The 21,881-nt window shown below is 45.3% G+C and overlaps 1 protein-coding gene across 1 annotated transcript; it reads right to left on the bottom strand.

The window, feature by feature from the left end:
• Positions 1–460: 460 nt before the first annotated feature.
• On the bottom strand, positions 461–21,041 carry CHRNB1 (cholinergic receptor nicotinic beta 1 subunit). Its single transcript, XM_072920563.1, has 10 exons — positions 20,943–21,041; positions 19,512–19,636; positions 18,410–18,454; positions 17,618–17,727; positions 16,485–16,593; positions 13,284–13,425; positions 10,779–10,952; positions 7,559–7,782; positions 4,020–4,334; positions 461–1,600 (listed from the first exon to the last, which is right to left on the bottom strand). The coding sequence occupies exons 1-10, from the start codon at positions 21,028–21,030 to the stop codon at positions 1,460–1,462; spliced, it is 1,473 nt and encodes a 490-aa protein (XP_072776664.1). The 5' UTR covers positions 21,031–21,041; the 3' UTR covers positions 461–1,459.
• Between the last annotated feature and the right edge of the window lie 840 nt (positions 21,042–21,881).

Here is a 21,881-nt window from a genome sequence, read left to right as displayed (position 1 = left end):
CACCGCCATTACAGCGCGGAAATTCCCGTTTTTATTTATTTTTATTTTTTAATTTTCACCGATTCCCGCGATTTTTACCGGAAAAAATCATCCCAAAATTTTGGGATTTATCCCTAAATTTTGGGATTTATCCGCGCGGGAAATCCCGGGATTTGGGTTTATCCCGGAAAAAGGCCGCAATGGGATTGCCGCGGAGGATTATGGGATGTGTTCCCCCCTTGGCGCAAAGCATGACGGGATTTACCCACATTGATCACGTGACTCGTTGGGGGGTTTAGGATTTATTTGGGAATTTTTTGGGATTTTTTGGGAATTTTTGGGCTTTTTTTGGAGGAATTTTTGGGGTAATTTTGGGGATTTTTTGGGGGGTATTTTTAGGATATTTTTGGGATTTTTTTTTAGGATATTTTGGGATTTTTTTTGTATTTTTGGGGGGATTTTTGGGGTTATTTTGGGATTTTTTGGGGAATTTTTGGGGTTTTTTTGGAGGAATTTTTGGGGTGATTTTGGGAGATTTTTTGGGGGGTATTTTTAGGATATTTTTCGGATTTTTTTTAAGGATTTTTTGGGGATTTTTGGGGGGAATTTTTAGGATTTTTTGGAGATTTTTTGGGAATTTTTGGGAATAATTTTGGGGTTATTTTGGGAATAATTTTGGGGTTATTTTGGGGATAATTTTGGGGTTATTTGTGGGATATTTTTGGGATGTTTTGGGGATAATTTTGGGATAAATTCAGAATATTTTGGAATATTTTTGGGATAATTTTGGGGATATTTTTGTAATATTTTGGGGTGATTTTTTTGGGGTTATTTTTGGGGTATTTTGGGGATAATTTGGGGATATTTTTGGGATATTTTTTGGATATTTTTGCGATATTTTTGCGATATTTTTGGGGTTATTTTGGGGTGATTTTTTGGGGTTATTTTGGGGATATTTTATGGATAATTTTGGGGTTATTTTTGGGATAATTTGGTGCTATTTTTGGGGATATTTTGGGGATAATTTTGGGGTTATTTTTGGGATATTTTGGGGATAATTTTGAGATAAATTCAGAATATTTTGGGATATTTTTATGATAATTTTGGGATATTTTGCGGATAATTTTGGGGTTATTTTGGGGTTATTTGTGGGATATTTTTTGGTTATTTTTTGGGTTATTTTTGTGATATTTTGGGGATAATTTGGGGATATTTTGGGGATAAATTCAGAATATTTTGGGATATTTTGGGGATAAATTCAGAATATTTTGGGATATTTCGGGGATAATTTTGGGGTTATTTTTTTGCTATTTTTGGGTTTATTTTTGGGATATTTTGGGGATAATTTTGGGGATAAATTCAGAATATTTTGGGATATTTTGGGGTTATTTTTTTGATTTTTTTTTTGCTATTTTGGGGATATTTTCAGGATATTTTCAGGATATTTTGGGTGTGATTTTTGGGTATATTTTGGATGTTTTTAGGGAAACGGTGTGTCCGGGGGCCGGTGCAGCGCCGCGTCCAGCCCCGTGCCGAGGGCGCAGCCGCCCGTCAGCAGCAGCAGCGCCCAAAGGCACAGACGGTCCAGAGCCATCGCCAGCGCCCGCCACTCGTCCTGAGCCTGGAACGGGGGAAAAACGCGGGAAATCGGGAAATTCGGGGGGGGAATGGGGAAATCCAGGGGAAAAATGGGGATGAATGCAAAAAAAATGGGGAAATTGGGTGGAAAATGGGGAAAAATGGGGAGAAAAAAAGGGAAATTGGGAAAAACGGGGAGGGAAAGGGGGAAATGGGGATAAATGGGGGAATGCAAAAAAAAAAAGGGGAAATCGGGTGGGAAATGGGGAAAATTGGTGGAAAATGGCAGGAAAAAAAAAGGGGGAAAATCGGGTGGGAAATGGGGAAAATTGGTGGAAAATGGCAGGAAAAAAAAAGGGGGAAAATCGGGTGGGAAATGGAGAAAATACCGTGAAAAATGGGGGGAAATGGATAAAGGGAAAAAATTGGGGAAATCGGGTGGGAAATGGGGAAAATAATGGGAAAAATGTGGAGAAATGTAAAAAAATGGGGGAAATTGGGGAGAAAAAAATGGGAAATTGGGAAAAATGGGGAAAATTGGGTGGGAAATGGGGAAAAATGGGAAAAATGGGGAGAAATGAAAAAATTGGGGAAAATCGGGTGGGAAATGGGGGAAAACAGGTGGGAAATGGGGGAAAATTGGGAAATTGGGAAAAAAATGGGGAATTGGGAAAATCGGGGAGGGAAAAGGGGGGAAAATGGGGATAAAATGTAAAAAAAAGGGGGAAATAGGGTGAGAAATGGGGAGAAAAATCAGGAAATCGGGAAAATTGGGGGGGAAACGGTGTGTTTTGGATGTATTTTGGGTGTATTTTGGGTGTATTTTTGGGTGTATTTGGGTGTATTTTGGACTGTATTTTGGTGCATTTTGAGCTGTATTTGGGGTGTATTTTGGGCTGTATTTTGGGGTATATTTTGGGGTTTTTGGGGTGTATTTTGGGTGTATCTTGGGTGTATCTTGGGGTGTATTTGGGCTGTATTTTGTGTTATATTTTAGGTTGGATTTTGGGGATTTGGGACTGGATTTTGGGGTGTATTTTGGGGTCTATTTTGGGTGTATTTTGGGTGCATTTTGAGCTGTATTTGGGGTGGATTTTGGGTGGATTTTGGGCTGGATTGTGACTGTATTTTGGGTGTATTTTGGGTGTATTTGGGGGATTTTTGGGTGTATTTTGGGCTGTATTTTGGGTGTATTTGGGGCTGGATTTTTTGGGATTTTTGGGGTGTATTTTGGGTGTATTTGGGTGCATTTCAGGTGTATTTCAGGTGTATTTGGGGTGTATTTTGGGGTGTATTTTGGGGATTTTTGGGTGTATTTTGGGCTGGATTTTGCGTTTTTTGGGGTGTATTTTGGGCTGGATTTTTGGTGTATTTTGGGTTTATTTTGGGGTGTATTTTGGGGTTTATTTTGGGGTTTTTGGGCTGTATTTGGGCACATTTCAGGATGTATTTTGGGTGTATTTTGGGGTGTATGTTGGGTGTATTTTGGGATATATTTTAGTCTGGATTTTGAGGATTTTTTGGGATATTTTGGGCTGTATTTTGGGCTGCATTTTGGGCTGTATTTTGGGTGTGTTTCGGGCTGTATTTTGGGTGTATTTTGGGCTGTATTTTGGCTTTTTTGGGATGTATTTTGGGGTGTATTTTGGGTGTATTAAGGGTGTATTTTGGGGATTTTTGGAGGGTATTTTGGGTGTATTTTGGGCTGGATTTTGGGTGTATTTTGGGGTTTCTTTTGGTTGTATTTTGGGTGTATTTTGGGTGTATTTCGGGTGTATTTTGGGGTTTATTTTGGGTGTATTTTGGTGTATTTTGGGGTGTATTTTGGGTGTATTTTGGGCTCTATTTTGGGTGTATTTTGGGGATTTGGGGCTGGATTTTGGGGTGTATTTTAGGCTGGATTTTTGGGATTTTTGGGGGTATTTTTGGGTGTATTTGGGGTGTATTTCGGGCTGTATTTTGGGTTGGATTTTTGGGATTTTTGGGTGTATTTTGGGTTGTATTTTGGCTGTATTTTGGGTGTATTTGGGGCTGGATTTTTGGGATTTTTGGATGTATTTTGGGCTGGATTTTGGGGATTTTTGGAGGGTATTTTGGGATTTTTGGGTGTATTTGGGCTGTATTTGGTGTGTATTTTGGCTGTATTTTGGCTGTATTTTGGGCTGTATTTGGTGTGTATTTTGGCTGTATTTTAGTGTATTTTGGGCTGGATTTTGGGCATTTTGGTGTAGATTTTGGGTGCCTTTCGGGCTGTATTTTAGGTGTATTTTGGGGTAGATCTGGGGGATTTTGGGGTGTATTTTGGGTGTATTTTGGGCTGGATTTGGGGGATTTTTGGGGGGATTTTGGCTGTATTTTGGGTGTATTTTGGGCTGGATTTTGGGGATTTTTGGAGGGTATTTTTGGGATTTTTTGGTGTATTTTTGGCTGTATTTGGGCTGTATTTGGGCGCACTCTCTCACCCGCTGCCGCCGCCGCCGCTCCCGCATCCGCCGCGCGATCTCGGCCGCCGCCGCCGCCGCCTCCCGCAGCTCCGGGGGGGGCGTGGCCACCCCCAAAAGGGGCGTGGCCGAGCCCGAAAGGGGCGTGGTCGCTCCAGGGGGCGTGGTTATTTCAGAAGTGGGCGTGGCCATCTCGGAGGGGGCGGGGCGTCGCAGGAAATACGCGTCAGAGGCGCGAGGGGGCGTGGCCAGAGGGGCGGGGCCTAAAGAGGGGGCGGGGCTCAGAGGGGGGGAGGGGCGGAGGCCCAACAGGGGGGGGAGGCGCTGCAGGAACAGCTGGGGGGGGGAGGGGGGAGAGGTCAGATATTCCCGGAATTCCCGGAATTTACACCCCAAAATTCCCGAAATTCCCGAAATTTACACCCGGAAAGTCCCGAAATTCCCAAAATTTATACCCCAAAATTCCCAAAAATTCACACCTGGAAATTCCCAAAATTCCAAAAAATTCCCATCCAGAAAAGTCCTGAAATTCCCACCTGGAAATTCGCGAAGTTCCCAAAATTTACACCCAGAAATTCCCAAAATTTACACCCAGAAAGTCCCAAAATTCCCACCCGAAAATTCCCAAAATTCCCGCCCGGAAATTCCCAAAATTCCCACATGGAAAAGCCCGAAATTCCCGAAATTTTCCACCTGGAAATTCCCAAAATTCCCGAAATTCCCACCCGAAAATTTCCAAACTTCCCAAAATTTCTGTCTGGAATTTCCCAAAATTTTAAAATTCCCAAAAATTCCCACCTGGAATCTCCCGAAATTCCCACCCAGCAATTCTCAAAATTCCTGCCTGGGAAACCCCAAAATTCCCAAAATTCCCACCCGGAAATTCCCAAAATTTACCAGAAAACCCCAAAATTTCCAAATTTCCCACCTGGGAACCCCAAAATTCCCAAAATTCCCACCCCAAAATTCCCAAAATTCCATTTTGGCGCCATTTTGGAACCGATTTTTTCAGGATTTTTTTTTGCTTTTTTTTGCCATTTTTGGGTCTATTTTCACCATTTTTTTGGGGATTTTTTTGGGATTTTTTGCATTTTTGGGTTCCCCACTCACCTGTCTGGCCCACCCGGGCAGGTGATGGGTCCCAGGTGAGCGGTGGTGCAGGTTGAGCTGTGCCCAGGTGTGCCCAGGTGTGTTTCAGGACCATTTTTTGGTCTATTTTAACCATTTTTGAGCCAATTTTTTTGGGATTTTCGCCATTTTTGGACCGATTTTTTCGGGATTTTTGGCATTTTTGGGTTCCCCACTCACCTGTCGCGCCCACCCGGGCAGGTGATGGGTGCCAGGTGTGCCCAGGTGTGCCCAGGTGTGCCCAGGTGAGTTTTGGTGCCATTTTTACCCATTTTTGGGTCTATTTTCGCCATTTTTGAGCCAATTTTTTGGGGATTTTTTGCGTTTTTGAACCAAATTTTTCGGGATTTTTTGCATTTTTGGACAGATTTTTTTGGGTTTTTGGCTTCCCCACTCACCTGTCTGGCCCAGCCGGGCAGGTGATGGGTGCCAGGTGTGCCCAGGTGTGTTTTGGTGCCAACTCTTTACCATTTTAGGGGATTTTGGGTGGATTTTTAGGGTTTTTTGGTCATTTTTTGGGGGATTTTTTTGGGATTTTTTTGGGTTTTTAGGTGCCCCACTCACCCATCTCGCCCACCTGGGCAGGTGATGGGTGCCAGGTGTGCCCAGGTGTGTTTTGGTGCCATTTTTTGCCACTTTTGGGTCTATTTCAGCCATTTTTGGGTCTATTTCCACCATTTTTTTGGGGATTTTTTGGGAGTTTTTGGGTTTTTACCTGCCCCAGGTGCCCCACTCACCTGTCTGGCCCACCCGGGCAGGTGATGGGTGCCAGCTGTGCCCAGGTGTGTTTTGTACCCATTATTCAATATATTTCGCCATTTTTGGGTCTATTTTCGCCATTTTTGGACCGATTTTTTCGCGATTTTTTGCATTTTTGGACAGATTTTTTTGGGTTTTTGGGTCCCCACTCACCTGTCGTGCCCACCCGGGCAGGTGATGCGTCCCAGGTGAGCGGTGGTGCAGGTTGAGCTGTGCCCAGGTGTGCCCAGCTGTGCCCAGGTGAGCCCAGCTGTGCCCAGGTGTGTTTCGGTGCCATTTTTACCCATTTTTGGGTCTATTTTCGCCATTTTTTGGGGATTTTTTCGGGATTTTTTGGGTTTTTGGGTTCTTTGCTCACCTGTCTGGCCCAGCCGGGCAGGTGATGGGTGCCAGGTGTGCCCAGCTGTGCCCAGCTGTGCCCAAGTGTGTTTTGTACCCATTTTTACCCATTTTTGGGGCTATTTCAGCCATTTTTTGCTCTATTTTCGCCATTTTTGGACCGATTTTTTCGGAATTTTTGGCATTTTTAGGCTCCCCACTCACCTGTCGTGCCCAGCCGGGCAGGTGATGGGTGCCAGGTGAGCCCAGCTGTACCCAGGTGTGCCCAGGTGTGTTTTGATCCAAATTTTTGCTCTATTTTCACCATTTTTTGCTCTATTTTTACCATTTTTTTACCGATTTTTTCGGGATTTTTTGCATTTTTGGGTTCCCCCAGGTGTGCCCCTTACCTGTCGTGCCCACCCGGGCAGGTGATGGGTCCCAGGTGAGCGGTGGTGCAGGTTGAGCTGTGCCAGGTGTGACCAGGTGTGTTTCAGGACCATTTTTTGGTCTATTTTAACCATTTTTGAGCCAAATTTTTTGGGATTTTCACCATTTTTTTGGGATTTTTTCGGAATTTTTGGGTTCTCCACTCACCTGTCGTGCCCAGCCGGGCAGGTGATGCGTCCCAGGTGAGCCCAGGTGTGCCCAGGTGTGCCCAGGTGTGCCCAGGTGTGGTTTTTACCCATTTTTTGGCCTATTTTCACCATTTTTTTTGGGATTTTCACCATTTTTATGGAATTTTTGGCATTTTTGGGTCCCCACTCACCTGTCTGGCCCACCCGGGCAGGTGATGCGTCCCAGGTGAGCGGTGGTGCAGGTTGAGCTGTGCCAGATGTGCCCAGGTGTGCCCAGCTGTGTTTTTTACCCATTTTTTGCCCTATTTTTGCCATTTTTGGGGGGATTTTTTCGGGATTTTTTGCATTTTTGGGTTCCCACTCACCTGTCTGGCCCACCTGGGCAGGTGATGCGTCCCAGGTGAGCGGTGGTGCAGGTTGAGCTGTGCCCAGGTGTGCCCAGGTGTGCCCAGGTGTGCCCAGGTGTGTTTCAGGACCATTTTTTGGTCTATTTTAACCATTTTTGAGCCAATTTTAACGATTTTTGGACCGATTTTTTTGGGATTTTTTGGGTTTTTACCTGCCCCAGGTGCCCCACTCACCTGTCGCGCCCACCCGGGCAGGTGATGCGTCCCAGGTGTGCCCAGGTGTGTTTTGTACCCATTATTCAATATATTTTGCCATTTTTGGATCTATTTTCGCCATTTTTGGTTCTATTTTTGCCATTTTTGGACCGATTTTAACGATTTTTGGACCGATTTTTTTGGGATTTTTTGGGTTTTTAAGCTCCCCACTCACCTGTCGTGCCCAGCCGGGCAGGTGATGCGTCCCAGGTGAGCGGTGGTGCAGGTTGAGCACCCCCACGCTGAGCGCCACCACCAGGGTCAGCAGCACCAAGGTGCCCGTCAGGTATCGGCCGATCAGCGGCACCTGCAGGGACGTGGCCGGGACCTTGTCGGCCAGGAGCAGCAGGAACACGGTCAAGGTGAGGAGAGCGAAGAGTGACAGGGACATCTTCTCACCTGGACAGGTGAGACACCCACAGGTGAGACAGGTGGGACACAGGTGAGGTCACCAGGACAGGTGGGACATGGACAGGAGCAGCAGGAACACGGTCAAGGTGAGGAGAGCAAACAGGGACAGGGACATCTTCTCACCTGGACAGGTGAGACAGGTGAGACACCCACAGGTGAGGTCACCTGGACAGGTGAGACACAGGTGAGACACAGGTGAGGTCACCTGGACAGGTGAGACACAGGTGGGACACAGGTGAGGTCACCTGGACAGGTGAGACACAGGTGAGGTCACCTGGACAGGTGTGAGACAGGTGAGACACAGGTGAGGTCACCTGGACAGGTGTGACACAGGTGGGACACAGGTGAGGTCACCTGGACAGGTGTGACACAGGTGAGGTCACCTGGACAGGTGTGACACAGGTGAGACACAGGTGAGGTCACCTGGACAGGTGAGACACAGGTGAGACACAGGTGAGGTCACCTGGACAGGTGTGACACAGGTGAGACACAGGTGAGGTCACCTGGACAGGTGTGACACAGGTGTGACACAGGTGAGGTCACCTGGACAGGTGAGACATGGACAGGTGAGGTCACCTGGACAGGTGAGACATGGACAGGAGCAGCAGGAACACGGTCAAGGTGAGCAGGGCGAACAGGGACAGGGACATCTTCTCACCTGGACAGGTGAGACACCCACAGGTGAGACAGGTGAGACACAGGTGAGCTCACCTGGACAGGTGTGACACAGGTGAGACACAGGTGAGGTCACCTGGACAGGTGTGACACAGGTGAGACACAGGTGAGGTCACCTGGACAGGTGAGACATGGACAGGAGCAGCAGGAACACGGTCAAGGTGAGCAGAGCGAACAGGGACAGGGACATCTTCTCACCTGGACAGGTGAGACACCCACAGGTGAGACAGGTGAGGTCACCTGGACAGGTGAGACATGGACAGGAGCAGCAGGAACACGGTCAAGGTGAGCAGAGCGAAGAGGGACAGGGACATCTTCTCACCTGGACAGGTGAGACAGGTGAGACACCCACAGGTGAGGTCACCTGGACAGGTGTGACACAGGTAATGGACAGGTGAGGTCACCTGGACAGGTGAGACACAGGTGTGACACAGGTGTGACACAGGTGAGGTCACCTGGACAGGTGAGACACAGGTGAGACACAGGTGAGGTCACCTGGACAGGTGAGACATGGACAGGAGCAGCAGGAACACGGTCAAGGTGAGCAGGGCGAAGAGTGACAGGGACATCTTCTCACCTGGACAGGTGAGACACCCACAGGTGAGACAGGTGAGGTCACCTGGACAGGTGAGACATGGACAGGAGCAGCAGGAACACGGTCAAGGTGAGCAGGGCGAACAGGGACAGGGACATCTTCTCACCTGGACAGGTGAGACAGGTGAGACACCCACAGGTGAGGTCACCTGGACAGGTGTGACACAGGTGAGACACAGGTGACAATTCCCCCAATTTTTGGTGCCAATTCCCCCAATTTTAGTGACAATTTTCTCAATTTTTGGTGCCAATTCCCCCAATTTTTGAGGGAAATTTTCTCCATTTTTGAAGGAAATTCTCCCAATTTTTGGTGCCAATTCCCCCAATTTTAGGGCAAATTTTCTCAAGTTCTGGGTACAATTTTCTCAATTTTTGGTTCCAATTCCCCCAATTTTGGTGCCAGTTCCCCCAATTTTTGAGGGAAATTTTCTCAATTGTTGGTGTCCAAGTCCCCCAATTTTTGGTGCCAATTCCCCCATTTTGGTGCCAATCCTCCCAATTTTTGGTGCCAATTCCTCCAATTTCTGCGTTCAATTCCCCCAACTTTAGGGACAATTTTGTCAATTTTGGGGAAAAATTTCCTGAATTTTTGGTGCCAATTCCCCCAATTTTAGGGACAATTCCCCCAATTTTAGGGACAATTCCCTCAATTTTTGAGGGAAATTTTCTCAATTTTTGGTGTCAATTCCCCCAATTTTAGGGACAATTTTCTCAATTTTTGCGGGAAATTTTCTCCATTTTTGAGGGAAATATTCTCCATTTTTAAGGGAAATTTTCTCAATTTCTGGGTACAATTCCCCCAACTTTTGAGGGAAATTTTCCCAATTGTTGGTTCCAATTCCCCCAATTTTAGGGACAATTTTCTCAATTTTGAGGGAAATTTTCCCAATTTTTGGTGACAATTCCCCCAATTTTAGGGGACAATTTTGTCAATTTTGGGGGACAATATTCTCAATTTTTGGTGACAATACCCCCAATTTTTGAGGGAATTTTTCTCAATTTTTGAGGGAATTTTTCTCAAATTTTAAGGGAAATTCCCCCAATTTTCGGTGCCCATTCCCCCAATTTTTGGGGCCGATTCCCCCCGATTTTTGGTGTCAATTCCCCATATTTTGGCTCTCACCTGCGTCGGGGGGCAGGTGGAAGACGCCCACGGCCAGGGACAATTTCCCAATTTTTGAGGGAATTTTTCTCAATTTTTGGGGGAATTTTTCCCAATTTTTGGTGCCCATTCCCCCAATTGTTTTTGACAATTCCCCCCAATTTTTGGGTGCATTTTGGGCCATTTTGGCTCTCACCTGCGTCGGGGGGCAGGTGAAACACCCCCACGGCCAGGGACAATTCCCCAATTTTTGGTGACAATTCCCCCAATTTTTGGCCACAATTTCCCCAATTTTTGGGGCCAATTCCCCCAATTTTAGGGACCATTTTCTCAATTTTTGAGGGAATTTTTCTCAATTTTTAAGGGAATTTTTTTCAATTTTTGGTGCCAATTCCCCCAATTTTAGGGGACAATTTTGTCAATTTTGGGGGACAATATTCTCAATTTTTGGTGACAATTTTCTCATTTTTTGAGGGAATTTTTCTCAATTTTTGAAGGAAAATTTCCCAATTTTTAAGGGAATTTTCCCCAATTTTTAAGGGAATTTTCCCCAATTTTTTTTGACAATTCCCCCCAATTTTTGGGGTTAATTCTGTGGATTTTTGGCTCTCACCTGCGTCAGGGGGCAGGTGAAACACGCCCACGGCCAGCAGCGTGATCAGCCCGCAGGGCGCCAGCACCGTGCTCAGGTAGAAAAGCGGCTCCCGGCGCAGCACCAGGTGAAAAGCGACACCCGAGGGACCCCAGGGACCCCCCGAGCGGTGCACCAGGCTCCACTGGCCGTTCTCTGCGGGGGGAGGGTCAGAAATACCAAAATCCCAAAAATTTGGGAGGAAAAAACACGAAAAACAAAAAAAACCAAAAAAAAATGGAAAAAAATCGCAAAAAACCCCAAAAAACCCGGTCAAAATTCACCTAACAACCTCAAATCAACCCCAAAATACACTTAAAAACCTCAAAGTTCCCAAAAATCCCCAAAAATCCCAAAAAATCCCAAAAAATCGGGAGGAAAAAACCAAAAAAAACAAAAAAACCCCCAAAAAAGTCCCCAAAAGAATCCCATAAAAACCCCAAAAAATTCCCAAAATAACCCCTAAAAAATCCCAAAGAAACCCCAATACTACCCCCCAAAAACTCCCCAAAAAAAACCCAAAACATCCCCAAAAACTTCCCCAAAAAACCCCAAAAAATCCCCCAAAAATCCCCCAAAAATAAGTCCCCAAAAAACCCGCAAAAAATCCCCCCAAAAATCCCAAAAACTCCCAAAAAAACCCATAAAAATTCCTGCAAAAAAATCCCAAAAAATCTCCAAAAATAAGAAAAAAAAACCCCAAAAAATCTCAAAAAATCCCCCCCCAAAAATCCCCTAAAAATAAGAAAAATCCCCCCAAAATCCCCCAAAAATTCCCCAAAAACCCCCAAAATATTAAAGAAATTTCCCAAAATCCAATTTTTTCCCCATTTTTCCCCATTTTTCCCCATTTTCCCCTTTTTTTCCCCATTTCTTCCCATTTTTCCCCATTTTTTCTGCATTTTTTCGCCATTTTTCCCCCATTTTCCCCCTTTTTTTCCGATTTTTCCCATTTTTTCCCATTTTCCCCCACTTTTCCCATTTCCCCCCATTTTCCCCCATTTTTCCCCTTTTTTCCTATTTTTCCCCCTTTTTCCCCCAATTCCCATTTCCCCCCATTTTTTCCCCATTTTTCCCCATTTTCCCCCCGTTTTTCCCCATTTTTTCCCGTTTTTTCCCAAAATTCCCATTTTTCGTCCCAAATCTCACCCCTCCAGGGCCCCCCAAATTCCCATTTTTTTCCCCCATTTTTTCCCCGTTTTTTCCCCTTTTTTGCCATTTTTTCCCCGTTTTTCCCCGTTTTTTCCCGTTTTTTCCCCAAATTCCCGTTTTTCACCCCAAATCTCACCCCGGAAGTCGGGGGGCAGCGCCGCCTGCGCCCCCCAGGGACCCCCAAAAAATCCCATTTTTTCTCCATTTTTTCCCCGTTTTTTGCCTTTTTTTTGCCGTTTTTTCCCGTTTTTTCCAGTTTTTTCCCAAAATTCCCATTTTTCGCCCCAAATCTCACCCCGGAAGTCGGGGGGCAGCGCCGCCTGCGCCCCCCAGGCCCCCCAAAAATCCCATTTTTTCCCCATTTTTTCTCCATTTTTTGCCATTTTTTCCCCGTTTTTTGCCATTTTTTCGCCGTTTTTTCTCGTTTTTTCACGTTTTTGCCCAAAATTCCCATTTTTCGCCCCAAATCTCACCCCTCCAGGGCCCCCCAAATTCCCATTTTTTCCCCCATTTTTCCCCCATTTTTCTCCCATTTTTTCCCCGTTTTTTGCCGTTTTTTCGCCGTTTTTTGCCATTTTTTCGCCGTTTTTTCCCATTTTTTCCCAAAATTCCCGTTTTTCACCCCAAATCTCACCCCGGCAGTCGGGGGGCAGCGCCGCCTGCGCCCCCCAGGCCCCCCAAAAATCCCATTTTTTCCCCATTTTTTCTCCATTTTTTGCCATTTTTTCCCCGTTTTTTGCCATTTTTTCGCCGTTTTTTCTCGTTTTTTCACGTTTTTGCCCAAAATTCCCATTTTTCGCCCCAAATCTCACCCCTCCAGGGCCCCCCAAATTCCCATTTTTTCCCCCATTTTTCCCCCATTTTTCTCCCATTTTTTCCCCGTTTTTTGCCGTTTTTTCGCCGTTTTTTGCCATTTTTTCGCCGTTTTTTCCCATTTTTTCCCAAAATTCCCGTTTTTCACCCCAAATCTCACCCCGGCAGTCGGGGGGGCAGCACCACCTGTGCCCCCCAAATACACATTTTTCCCCCATTTTTTCTCCATTTTTTGCCATTTTTTCCCCGTTTTTTGCCATTTTTTCCCCGTTTTTCCCCATTTTTCCCCGTTTTTTTCCCAAAATTCCGTTTTTCTGCCCCAAATCTCACCCCTCCAGGGACCCCCAAATTCCCATTTTTTCCCCCATTTTTCCCCCATTTTTCCCCCATTTTTTCCCCATTTTTTCCCCGTTTTTTGCCGTTTTTTCGCCGTTTTTTGCCATTTTTTCGCCGTTTTTTGCCGTTTTTTCCCGTTTTTTCCCGTTTTTTCCCAAATTTCCCGTTTTTCGCCCCAAATCTCACCCCGGAAGTCGGGGGGCAGCGCCGCCTGCGCCCCCCCGGGGCCGCCCCTCCCCCCCGTGCGCAGCCGCAGCTCCGAGGGGCCGTAGGAGCCGGAGCGGAACTGGAGGGAGCAATTCTGCCAATCGAAGGGGAAATGCGACACCTGCGGACCCAAAATACCCAAAATTCACCCCAAAATTCCGGCAGGAAAAGTCACGGATCTTTGGAGAGCGGAATGGCACAAAAAAAACCCAAAATCCCAGGAAAAAAACCCCAAAATCTGCCCCAAAAAGGCCAAAATTCATCCCAAAATCCCCACCAGAATCAACCCCAAATTCACCCCAAAACCCCCCAAATTCCCCCTCAAATTCCCCAAATTCCCTAAAAATTCCCCCAAAATCCCCAAATTTCTCCCCAATTTTCCCAAATTCCCCCAAATTCCCCCCTAAATCCCCCAAATTCCCTGAAAATCCCCCCAAATTCCCTGAAAATCCCCCCAAAAATCCCCGAATTTCCCCAAAATCCCCCAAATCCCACAAATTTCCACAAATTTTCCCCAAAATCCCCCAAAACTTCCCCAAAATCCCCCCAAGCTCCCCCAAAATTCCCCAAAATTCCCCAAAAATCCCCAAATTTCCCCCCAAAATCCTTGAAAATCCCCCCAAAAATCCCCAAATTTCCCCCAAAATCCCTGAAAATCCCCCCAAAAATCCCCAAATTTTCCCCTGAATTTCCCAAATTCCCCCCAAATTTCCCATATTTCCCCAAATCCCCCCAAATTCCCCCCAAATTCCCGGAAAATTCCCCCCAAAATCCCCAAATTTCTCCCCAATTTTCCCAAATTCCCCCGAATTCCCCCCAAATTCCCCCCTAAATCCCCCAAATTTCCAACAATTCCCCCAAAATTCCCCAAATTTCCATGAAATTTCCCCAAATTCCCCCAAATCCCTCAAAAAATCCCCAGATTTTCCTGAAATTCCCCCCAAATTTTCCCAATCCCCCAAATTTCCCAAAAATCCCCCAAAATTTCCCCCAAATTCCCCCCAAACTTCCACAAATTCCCCTCAAAATCTCCCAAAATTTCCCCCTAAATCCCCCAAATTCCCCCCAAAATCCCTGAAATTCCCCCCAAAAATCCCCTAAATTCCCTCCAAATCCTCCCATATTTCTCCCCAAATTCCCAAATTCCCCCAAAACCCCCCAAATTCCCAATTTTTACCCGGATGGGGCAGCGGCTGCGGAAGAGCGCCGGGGGTCTGCACCCAATTCCCCCAAATTCCCAAAAATCCCCCAAAATCCCCCCAAAAATCCCCAAATTTCTCCCCAATCTTCCCAAATTTCTCCCCAATTTTCCAAAATTTCCCCAAATTCCCCCAAATTTCCCCAAAATTCCCGTTTTTACCCGGATGGGGCAGCGGCTGCGGAACAGCGCCGGGGGTCTGCACCCAACTCCCCCAAATTCCCAAAAATCCCCAAAATTCCCCCCAAATTCCCTGAAAATTCCCCAAAAATCCCAGAATTTACCCCAATTTTCCCAAAATTCCCAAATTTCCCAAAATCCCCGATTTTTACCCGGATGGGGCAGCGGCTGCGGAAGAGCGCTGGGGGTCTGCACCCAATTCCCCAAATTCCCAAAAATCCCCCAAAAATCCCCCAAATACCCCCAAATTTCCCCAAATTCCCCCAAATTCCCCCAAATTTCCCATATTTCCCCAAATTCCCCCCAGATTTCCCAAATTTTGCCAAATTTCCCAAAAATCCCCCAAAATCCCCCCAAATCCCCCCAAAAATCCCCCCAAAATTCCCCCAAATCCCCCAAAATTCCCCCAAATCCCCCCAAATTTCCACAAATTCCCCCAAAATTCCCCCAAATTTCCCCAAATCCTCCAAATTTCCCAAAAATCCCCCAAATTTTCCCAAATCCCCCCAAATTCCCCCCTAATTTCCCAAAAATCCCCCAAATTCCCAGAAAATCCCCCCAAATCTCCAAATTTCCCCTTAAAATCCCTGAAAATCCCCCCAAAAATCCCCTAAATTCCCCCCAAATCCCCCCAAATTTCTCCCCAATTTTCCCAAATTTCCCCCCAAATTCCCAAATTTTCCCGAATTCCCCAAAATCCCCCAATTTTTATCCGGATGGGGCAGCGGCTGCGGAAGAGCGCCGGGGGGCTGCACCCAACTCCCCCAAATTTCCCCAAAATCCCCCAAAATCCCCCCAAACTCCCCCAAAATTCCCCAAATTCCCCCCAAAATCCCTGAAAATCCCCCCAAAAATCCCTGAATTTCCCCAAAATCCCCCCAGATTTTCCCAAATCCCCCCAAATTCCCCAAATTTCCTCGGAATTTCCCAAAAATCTCCCAAAACTTCCTCAAATTATCCCAAATTCGCCCCAATTTCCCTGAAAATCCCCCCAAAAATCCCCAAATTTCCCCCAAATCTCCCCAAAATCCCCCCAAAAATCCCCAAATTTTCTCCAAAAATCCCCCAAAACCCCCAAATTTCCCCCCAAATTTCCCCAAAATCCCCAAAACCCCCCAAAATCCCCCAAAATCCCCGATTTGTACCCGGATGGGGCAGCGGCTGCGGAACAGTGCCGGGGGTCTGCACCCAATTCCCCCAAAATTCCCCAAAATCCCCCAAATTTCCCTCAAAATCCCCCAAAATTCCCTCGAAATCCCCCAGAATTTCCCCCAAAATTTCCCAAAATTCCCCCAAATTTCCCCAAAATTCCCGTTTTTTACCCGGATGGGGCAGCGGCTGCGGAAGAGCGCCGGGGGTCTGCACCCAATTCCCCAAATTCCCAAAAATCCCCAAATTTCCCCCAAAATCCCCCCAAATCTCCCCAAAATCCCTCAAATTTCCTCGGAATTTCTCAAAACTTTCCCAAAATCCCCCCAAATCTCCCCAAAATCCCCCAAAATTCCCTCAAAATCCCCCAAAATTCCCCAAAATTCCCCCCAAATCCCCCCAAATTTCTCCCCAGTTTTCCCAAAATTCCCCAAAATTCCCAAATTTCCCAAAAATTCCCGTTTTTTACCCGGATGGGGCAGCGGCTGCGGAAGAGCGCCGGGGGGCTGCACCCAATTCCCCCAAAATTCCCCAAAATCCCCCCAAAAATCCCCAAATTTCCCCCCAAATTCCCTGAAAATTCCCCAAAAATCCCAGAATTTACCCCAATTTTCCCAAATTTTCCCAAATTTCCCAAAAATTCCCGTTTTTACCCGGATGGGGCAGCGGCTGCGGAAGAGCGCCGGGGGTCTCCAGGTGACGACGCCGTCGGGGGTGACGCTGACCCGAACCCCCAAAGACACCCCAAATTCACCGTCGTTGCTGGGGGGACCCAAAAATCCAAATTCTGACCCAAAAATCCAAAATCTGCCCCAAAAAAATGATCCCTGAAAAGGCAAATGGAAAAAAAAACCCCAAAAATCCCGAAAAAAACCCAAAAAACCACCCCAAAAACCACCAAAAATGAAAAAAACACCCCAAAAAGCCCAAAATCCACCTCCAAAAAAACCCCAAAATCCTCCCCAAAAATCCCAAATCCACCCCAAAAATCCCAAATCTCCCTCCAAAACTCCAAAATCTGCCCCAAAAATCCAAAATCCGCCCCAAAGAACCCAAAATTTCCTTGCAAAAAACCAAAATCCACCCCAAAAAATCCCAAAAAATTCAAAATCCAAAAAAAACCCCACCCAAAAACCCCAAAAATAAAAAAATACACCCCAAAAAACCCAAAATCCACCCCAAAAAAATCCCCAAAAATTAAAAATCCCAAAAGAAAAAACCCCAAATTTTCCCAAAATTGGTGGAATTTGCCCCAAAATTGGCCATAATTCGTGTCCAGCCCCACATCTGGCAGCCAGATGTGCCCAAAATCCCCCAAAAATCCCCAAAAAAACCCCAAAAATCCCCCAAAAATGGCCCAAAATTCAAAAAAAATCCTGAATTTTCCCAAAATTTCCGGTATTTGCCCCAAAATTTCGGTTCTTATTGTCCAGCCCCACATCTGGCAGCCAGATGTACCCAAAAATTCCCAAAAAATCCCAAAAAAAACCCCAAAAATGGCCAAAAATCCCCCAAAAATGCCCCAAAAATGCCTGAAAATCCTTCAAATTTTTCCCAAAATTTCCCAAATTTTCCCAAAATTGGCAGAATTCACCCCAAAATCTCCTCACTTGTTGTCCAGCCCCACATCTGGCAGCCAGATGTGCCCAAAAATTCATAAAAAATCCCAAAAAACCCTTAAAAATCCCCCAAAAATGGCCCAAAATGGCTCAAAAATGGCCCAAAATTTCCCAAAATTTCCCGAATTTTCCCAAAATTTCCCGAATTCACCCCAAAATCTCCTCACTTGTTGTCCAGCCCCACATCTGGCAGCCAGATGTGCTGCGCCGGCAGCCGCAGCGCCGCCACCCGCGGGTGCTGCCGGGGGTCCCACGAGAGTCGGGGGTCGCGCCAGCTCTGGGGGGAAAGGCCAAAAAATCCAAAATTTAATGGAATTCACCCAAAAAAAATCAAATTCACAGAAATTCAACCCAAAATCCTGAAAATCCACCCCAAAAGAACCAAAATTCCCACAAATCCAACCCAAAAAATCCCCAAATTCACCAAAATCCACCCAAAACCCCCAAAATTCCCCAAATTCAACCCCAAAAAAATCCCAAAATTCACTGGAATCCACCCAAAAAAACCAAATTCCCAAAGTCCAGCCCAAAAAATCCCAAAATCCCGAAAATCCACCCCAAAAATCCCGAATTCCCCAAAATCCAACCCAAAATCACAAAAATCCAACCCAAATCCCAAAAAAATCCACCCAACAAACCCCAAATTCCCATAAATCCAAACAAAAATCCAAAAAATCCACCCCAAAAAAACGAAAATTCCCATAAATCCACCCCAAAAACCCCAAATTCCCAAAAATTGGCCCCAAACCCCCAAATTCTACCCATAAAATCCCAAATTCCCAAAAAATCCAACCAAAAATTCTCAAAATTCCACCCCCGAAAAAAAACCAAAATTAATGAAAATCCACCTCAAAAACCCCAAATTCTCCCCAATTTTCCCGAATTTTCCCCAATTTTCCCGAATTTTCCCCAATTTTCCCAAATTCTCCCAATTTTTCCCGAATTCCCCGAATTCTCACCAGGTTCAGGTAAACTTTCGTCGTCATCTCCTCGTTCTTCTCATCCTGCGGAATTTTGGGGAATTTTGGGAATTTTGGGGATTTTTTGGGATTTTTTGGAGCCTCCCCCACCCAGAAACCCAAAAAACCCAAAAAATCTCCCAAAATTCCCCCAAATTCCACAAATTCCCCCCAAAATTCCCAAAAAAATCCACAAATTTCCCCCCAAATCCCCCCAAAATCCCTCCAAAAATCCCAAAATAATCCAAAAAATTCCCAAAAATCCCCCAATATCCCAAAACTCTCCAAAAATTCCCCAAAAATCCCGAAATCCCCCCAAATTTCCAAAAAAATCCCCAAAAATCCCAAAAAATCCGCCCAAAACCCCTCCAAAATACCCTAAAAATCCCCAAATTTTCTGGAATTTCCCCAAAAAATCCCCAAAATCCCCAAATTCTCCTTAAAAATCCCCAAATTTCCCCCAAAACCCTCCATAAAACCCCCAAAAATCACCAAAAAAATCCCAAAAAAGCCCCAAAACCTCCCAAAAAAACCCCAAAAATCCCCCCAAAAATCAAAAAAAAAATCCCCCAAAAAATCCCAAAATTCCCCCAAATTCTCCTAAAATTCCCCAAATTTTCCCCTTAAAACCCCAAGAATCCCCCCAAATTCCCAAATCCTTCAAATTTTCCCCAAAAATCCCAAAATTCCAAAATCCCCCCAAATTTCCCAAAACCAACCCCAAAAAATCCCCAAATTCTCCTAAAATTCCCCAAATATTCCCCTTAAAACCCAAAAAAATCTCCCAAACCCCCCCAAAACCCCCCTAAAAATCCCTCAAAATCCCAAAAATTCCCAATTCTCCCAAATTCCCTAAACCCCCAATCAACCCCCAAAAATCCCCAAAAAAATCCCAAAAAAGCCCCAAATTTCCCAAAAAAATCCCAAAGAAACCCCCAAATTTTCAAAAAAAATCCCACAAAAAACCCCAAAAAATCCCTCAAAACCCCCTCAAAATCCCCCTCAAAATCCCCCAAAAATCCCCCAAAAGGTCCCAAAAAATCCTCAAATCCCCAAAATTCCCAAAAAATCCCCAAATTTCCCCAAAATCCCAATTCCGTACCAGGCCGATCAGCTGGTTGAGCTCCAGCCCCACCGTGACCCACACGGGGCCCCCCTCGGGCACCCCGGGGCGCACCCCCGGCCGGTACCGCCCCAGCAGGGCCCTGGCCAGGTCTGAACAGCCCCCTGGGGTCATTAATTAATTAATTAGTTCATTAATTAGCAATAATTATCATTAATTAATCAAAAATGGCCAAAAAACCCCAAAAAAACGGAATAAACGGCGTTAAAATCCCCAAATAAACGGAATTAACCCGACCCAGGAGGGACCTGGAGAGGTCAGAACAACCCCCTGGGGTAATTAATTAATTAGCTTAATTAATTAGCAATAATTATCGGTAATTAATCAAAAATGGCCAAAAAACCCCAAAAAAACGGAATAAATGGAGTTAAAATCCCCAAATAAACGGAATTAACCCGACCCAGGAGGGACCTGGAGAGGTCAGAACAACCCCCTGGGGGTAATTAATTAATTATGTTAATTAGCAGTCATTAATTAGTGATAATTAATCAAAAAATGGCCAAAAAACCCCAAAAAAGTGGAATAAATGGAGTTAAATGGCCAAAAAAATGGAATTTTGGGCTGAATTTGGGGGGATTTTGGGGGGAATTTGGGGGGGAATTTTTGGGGGATTCTGAGGGGAAATTTTGGGGGAATTTTGGGGAATTTTTGGGGGATTTTTGGGGAATTTTGGGCTGAATTTTAGGGGTAATTTTGGGAGATTTTGGGGGTGAATTTTGGGGTGAATTTTGGGGGGGATTTTGGGCTGAATTTTGGAGAAATTTTGGGAAATTTTGGGGGATTTTGGGGAATTTTGGAGGGATTTGGGGGAAATTTTGGGGGATTTTGGGCTGAATTTTGGGGAAATTTTGGGGGGGCTTTGGGGGGGATTTTGGGGTGAATTTTGGGGAGAATTTTGGGGGAATTTTGGCGAATTTGGGGGGAATTTTGGGGGAATTTTGGGGGGAGTTTTTTGGGATTTGGGGCTGAATTTTGGGGAATTTTAGAGGGGATTTTGAGGAAACTCTGGGGAATTTTTAGGGGGAATTTGGGGGAATTTTAGGGGGGATTTGGGGGAAATTTTGGGGGATTTTTGGGGAGGAGTCCCGAGGGGAATTTTGGGATTAATCCGGGGGGAATTTGGGGCTGAATTTTGGGGAAATTTTCGAGGATTTGGGGCTGAATTTTGGGGAAATTTTCGGGGATTTTGGGTGAATTTTAGGGGAAATTTTGGGGAATTTTGGTGCTGAATTTTAGGGGAGATTTTGGGGGAATTTTGGGCTGAATTTTGGGGAATTTTAGGGGAAATTTTAGGGATTTTGGGGTTGAATTTTGTGGAAATTTGGGGGGAATTTTTGGGGAATTTTTGGGAATTTTGGGGTGAATTTTGGGATAATTTTGGGGGTTCCCGGGGGGGGGTTGGGTCGGTACCGGGCTCCGGCAGCAGCAGGAGGAGGAGGAGGAGGAGGAGGAGGATGAAGGAGCCGAGGAAGGTCCGGGGGGCTCCGAGCGCCGCCATGGCCGAGTGGGGGAGGGGCGGGGGGCGGGGGGGGGAGGGGAAATTCCGCCCCTCCCCCACTTCCGGAACAGCTGCGGCCACCCCTCCCCCACCCCCAAAATTGACCCTCCCCCACCCCCTTTTAGCCCCTCCCCCACCCCCTTTTAGCCCCTCCCCCTACCCCTCAGCCCCTCCCCCACCCCCAAAATTGACCCCCCCCCCCCAAAAAAATTCCAAAACGGAACCAGAAATTCCCGAATCGAAGGAAAAAAAATCAAAATTGAAATAAAACCCAAAAATTGAAATAAAAAAGATAAAAATTGGGCTAAAAAATAACAAAATTGGACTAAAAAATAACAAAATTGGACTAAAAAATAACAAAATTGGACTAAAAATCCCAAAATTGAAATAAAACCCAAAAATTGAATTAAAAAAGATCAAAATTGGGCTAAAAAGTAACAAAATTGGATTGAAAATTCCAAAATTGGAGTAAAACCCGAAAATTGAACTAAAAAAGTGCAAAATTGAGCTAAAAAGTAACAGAATTGGACTAAAAATTACAAAATTGGACTAGAAATTCCAAAATTGAACTAAGAAACCCAAAATTGAACTGAAAAAGTCCAAAATTGAACTAAAAATAACAAAATTGGATTAAAAATTCCAAAATTGAAATAAAACCCAAAAATTGAACTAAAAAATTTGAAATTGAACTAAAAATAACAAAATTGGACTAAAAAATCCAAAATTGAAATAAAACCCGAAAATTGAACTGAAAAAGTTCAAAATTGAGCTAAAAAATAACAAAATTGGACTAAAAATTCAAAATTGAAATGAAACCCAAAAATTGAACTAAAAAAGTCCAAAATTGAGCT

Source organism: Taeniopygia guttata, chromosome 32 (genome assembly GCF_048771995.1).
Source record: "Taeniopygia guttata chromosome 32, bTaeGut7.mat, whole genome shotgun sequence".
NCBI lineage: Eukaryota > Metazoa > Chordata > Aves > Passeriformes > Estrildidae > Taeniopygia > Taeniopygia guttata.
Note: the sequence above shows the minus strand (reverse complement) of the source record. Positions and strands in the feature narration are given on the sequence as shown.